Raw genomic sequence first — 4,634 nt, forward strand, 5'->3', positions numbered from 1 at the left:
GTGCCTGGCATGTTCTACTGTGTGTGGGATGTGTTGGTGCAACTCACTGATCCGCTCTCCTCCGTGTCGGAACGAAAAATACCGACACGGAGGAGAGAATACATCACTTCCTCTCCTGTGTTTACATTACAGGAGAGGAAGTGATGTCACCGGGGATTTCCATTCGTCGGGAGCGATCGCGAGGGGGTGGCCATGAATGAATGGCCGTCCCCTCGTCCGGGATCGCTCCCGAACGAAAACCGACCGCCGCAGGCACCGGGCGGGGGCCCGATCGGGCCCCCGACCCGCGGGAGGCAAAGGACGTACATATATGTGCTTATGCCTGCCCGTGCCATTCTGATGACGTACATCGGCGTGAGGCGGTCGGCAAGTGGTTAAAGAGGTTAGATTAGCCAGAGGGACTAGAAACTGCCCTAGCATCAGTGGGAGTAAACAATGTCAAAGACTTGGTGGTCAATGGGAGTAAAAAAATAACATCATTGGTGTCGGTGGGAGAAATAGCGTCCCATCATTGGTGTCAGTGGGAGAATTCATTCCCAATCTCTGGGATCAGTGGGAGGAATAGTGCCCCATTTTTGGAGTCAGTGGGAGGAATAATGGCCCTTTGTTGGTGCCGTGGGAGAATTTGTTCCCAATCTTTGGTGTCAGTGGGAGGAATAGTGCTTCATCTTTGGTAACATTGGTAATATCGCCTTGTATCAGTGGAAGGAATAGTGCCCCAAGGGCCGGATAAAGGCAAGAAAAGGGCCATATCTGGCCTGCGGGACACAGTTTGAAGATACCTACATTAGACTATAAGGTCTCCCCCGCCCTCCACTAAAACTAAGGAAGCCCACATTGTGCTCCATATGCTTCTGCACACAGTTTTCAGGAAAAGTGACAACAGAAACTGGAAGTAATTAAATCCTTGTTGCTTCCAAGTTTACAAGCTGGGGGACATCAGCAGATGGAGGTTCTCTGGTCTCCTTCCCCTCTATCCAGCAACACGACACATGTTGGTCCTGGGACTGTAGGTGGGACAGCGGAGCCTGGGAAATATGGTGGGAGGGTAACCAGGTAGGGTACCTAATCCAGGGCCATGGAAGTGATCTGGTGGCTGTACAGCCCCCTGGTCACCTCCATCTTAAAATTCACATTGGGGCTGTGATGTTTAAAAGCATTCTCAGCTAATGTAGTAGCCAAGCATGTGTGTAAAAACCCAGCTGCTGCCAAGGTAAGCCTTATGTCGGTGGTGGAGAAAAAGTCAATGTTGCAGGCTCCTGGGCTGTCACCCAGTGCCAGAACAACCATGCACCCTAAAACATCTGAATTTGTTCCTGGTCAGTGACCCACTTGGTGGCAAAGAGAGGTTTAGGATGAAGATGACAGCCCCATTACCCAGAAGTTTGTAAATAAATCAATATGTTCTTGTCCACTGCTCCTGTTGGCCAAGTATTGATCCAATCAGATTCTCCATCCTGTGGTGTCACCAGTATCTGAGTAGATTTCTCAGATCTGATCCCCCCCCAGATATCTTTATACAACCTTTCCATACACCTAATGCAGCGTGGAGGGGCTCGGTGAAGGTGGTGGTGAAGGTGTGGAGGTGTCGGATTGGGTCACACAGATCATAAAAAGAGATCCGCCCGGCCTCATAATCCAGATCTATCCTGACTCTGTCACTGGAGACTTGGGGTAATTGGATCTCCTTACTGTCATGCGTTGCAAAATAGTAATTAAACCCCCACCTCCTTAAACCCCAGGACTTCTCATTGTCCCCAATTCCTGACTGACCTTCTCTCCTGTCTATACTGGGGTAACACATCCCGACCTTAAAGTAGCCTGACCCCTCGATATCCACTTCCCAGTAATGTCTCCCTGAGGAGAAGCTCTGACTGCTCATCACCTGAGAACACCGAAATCTCTCTGGTGTTTCTGGGCGATTCTGATGTAATAACCAGGATACAGTTTTCCTGTCATCTGATATACGTAGGTCATTAGAAGCTGTACTCACATCCAGTAATATGTCTGTAATTCCCAACACACCAGATGTTAGCTGTATTATGTCAGATAGACCTGTGTGTAATGTGTGTGAGATCTCCACCACATCCAGATCCCCTCCATCATGGAGGAGTTTATCATGTTTCTCTTTGTCCTCATCATCTCCATCCTCAGTATCACACAAGTCACCTGTGTCTGATTCCTGTAGGACAGTCAGTGGATCCGTCATGTTACACAGCTCCTCAATGTCCCCCATCTTCCTGGACAGCTCATCCTTCTTTATTTCCAGCTGTTGGATCATATCATTGACTGAGATGGAGACCAGCTCTGCCTGCCTGGAGAGCTCACTCAGAACTCTCTTCTCCAGGTCTTCCAGACGTCTCCTGAGGTCTCTGAACAGGGCAGTGACTCTCTCCGTTTCATCATCTGCTTTTCCTTGTACTTTCCTCCTGTGTTCCTGCAGACTCTGGACTCTTTTCTCCGTCTCCTCTCTCTCTGTCATCAGTTTCTGTAGAACATTCCTCAGTTTCTTCTTCTTCATCTCAGAGGCCTCAGCCAGAGTCTCCACCTGGTGTCCCCGATGTTCTCCGGCCAAACTGCAGGACACACAGATACAGGTCTCATCCTCAGTGCAGTAATACTCCAGGATCTTCTTATGGACGGAGCATTTCCTGTTCTCCAGGGAAGTGGTCGGGTCACATAAGACGTGTTCTGGTGACTTGCTGTGGACTCTCAGGTGATCGTCACACAGAGAAGCTTCACACATCAGACAGGATTTCACAGCAGGTACAGGAGTGTGAATACAGTAAGTACAGAAGACTTCGGACTCCTCCGGATGTGGATGGGTGGATTGGAAATTCTCCACTATGTTACGTAGTGTTATGTTCCTCTGAAGGACGGGACGTTTCCTGAATGTTTGTCTACAATCAGGACAGGAATAACCTCCAGACCTCTCCTGTGTATCCAACACACGACCAATACAGCCCCGGCAGAAGTTGTGTCCACATTTAAGGGTTACAGGATCTGTATAAATGCTCAGACAGACAGAACATTCCAGCTCCTTCCTTAGATCAGCAGACGCCATCGCTGAGAGCAAACGAGAGAAATGAAAGTAACCAGTGTGACCAGTTCTGTACATTCCTACACAGGGAGGGGCTGAGACTGAGACTCGCAGTCATAGGAATCCTTATACAGAGGAACACAGATAATACATGGGTGGATTCCTGACAATAATCTCCCTATCTGGACAAAATAAAGGATATTTAATAACCATAACCAGTGGAAACATGCAGTTGCTCCAGAGCTTAGTAAATGAGGTACAACTTCACTTTGCAAAGAACATTTAATCACATGCAAGGAAAATAAAAAACAGCATTTTTGTTTGTACATGATTGGATGATAGAAACCAGCAGAGCTTCCCCTCAGATTTAGAGCAAATGCACTTAAAGTGCACTTCAAAGTGTATGTTCGCCTTTAGTAAATTAACCTTTCAAGTGTCAGGAATATGTGTTCCTCCTTTGTATTATTATTAGAAAATTTAATAAACTGATAAAGTTACCCAGAGGAAATGGATTTATCTGAAGGAATACAAGAGATCTGGAGATTAGTGGGTGGCACAGACATGATTTGGGTGTTGTCGGACAGAAGTCATTTAATGTCCCTTCCTGTTCTGAGAAGATGTATTGTAGTACGGGGAGCAGATCCCATCCAGCCCCCCTCCTAAAATCCATTATGTTTTAGGGCAGTGAGGGGGTCATTTACACTCTGTATGTATTAACACAACAGTGGATCAGAGCAGTGTTTTTCAACCTATTTTCAGTCAAAGCACCCTTTAGAACTGTGCACAATCCTGGGCACACCAGTCTTAGGGCTTCAATCTCCCCAATACGGATAATAAACACTTGGAAGTTTTTCATGATATGGTAGCTAATGAGTTGGACACACTCAAAGCTAAGAAAGTACCAGACCCCCAAAATATTAAGAGAGGTGTCCAACAACTATAGGATAGTAAAAATATCATAATGCGACCAGCAGATAAGGGTAGAGGGATTGTTCTGATAACCAAAAAACATTACACAGAAGAAATGGAAAGGTTATTATCTGATAGAACGACCTACTGGTTATTAAATAGAAATTCCATTTGTAAGTTTAGGAGTGAGTTACAGTCACTAATCAAAAAAGGTGTGAAGAAAAAGATTCTAAGTGAAAAATAGGTTGAATTTTTATTACCTTCGGGTTGTAGGACTCCCATGGTCTATTTTCTGCCTAAAATACATAAAAATGGCACTAGGCCACCAGGGAGACCGATTGTTAATGGCATAGATTCATTGTCAGCCAGATTAGGCCAATATATAGACATACATTTACAGCCCCTTGTTGTTTCTACTAAAGCATATCTCAAGGATACAAGGCACATGTTGCAGATTATAGATGAATTATCCATTACTGGACAGTGTTTCCTGGATACAGCGGACGTAGGTTCGCTATATACCATTATAGGCCATAAGAATGCAATGGAATCCGTTAAGTGGGCCCTGAGATCCTCTGACCTTACGAGGAGACATAAAAAATTCATAATAGATAGTTTGGCATACGGGTTAGGGCATAACTTTTGGTATGCCAACCAGTATTACCATCAGATTACAGGGGTTGCT

At 45.8% G+C, this 4,634-nt stretch overlaps 1 protein-coding gene across 1 annotated transcript; it reads right to left on the reverse strand.

Moving 5' to 3' along the window:
• Positions 1–265: 265 nt before the first annotated feature.
• Positions 266–3,098, reverse strand: LOC143956901 (E3 ubiquitin/ISG15 ligase TRIM25-like). Its single transcript, XM_077467071.1, has one exon. It carries the CDS (start codon positions 3,062–3,064, stop codon positions 1,466–1,468), a length of 1,599 nt encoding a protein of 532 aa, XP_077323197.1. The 5' UTR covers positions 3,065–3,098; the 3' UTR covers positions 266–1,465.
• Between the last annotated feature and the right edge of the window lie 1,536 nt (positions 3,099–4,634).

Source organism: Lithobates pipiens, unplaced genomic scaffold (assembly GCF_037356315.1).
Source record: "Lithobates pipiens isolate NorthernLeopardFrog02 unplaced genomic scaffold, aLitPip1_a1.2 Scaffold_44, whole genome shotgun sequence".
In the NCBI taxonomy this organism is placed as follows: Eukaryota; Metazoa; Chordata; class Amphibia; order Anura; family Ranidae; genus Lithobates; species Lithobates pipiens.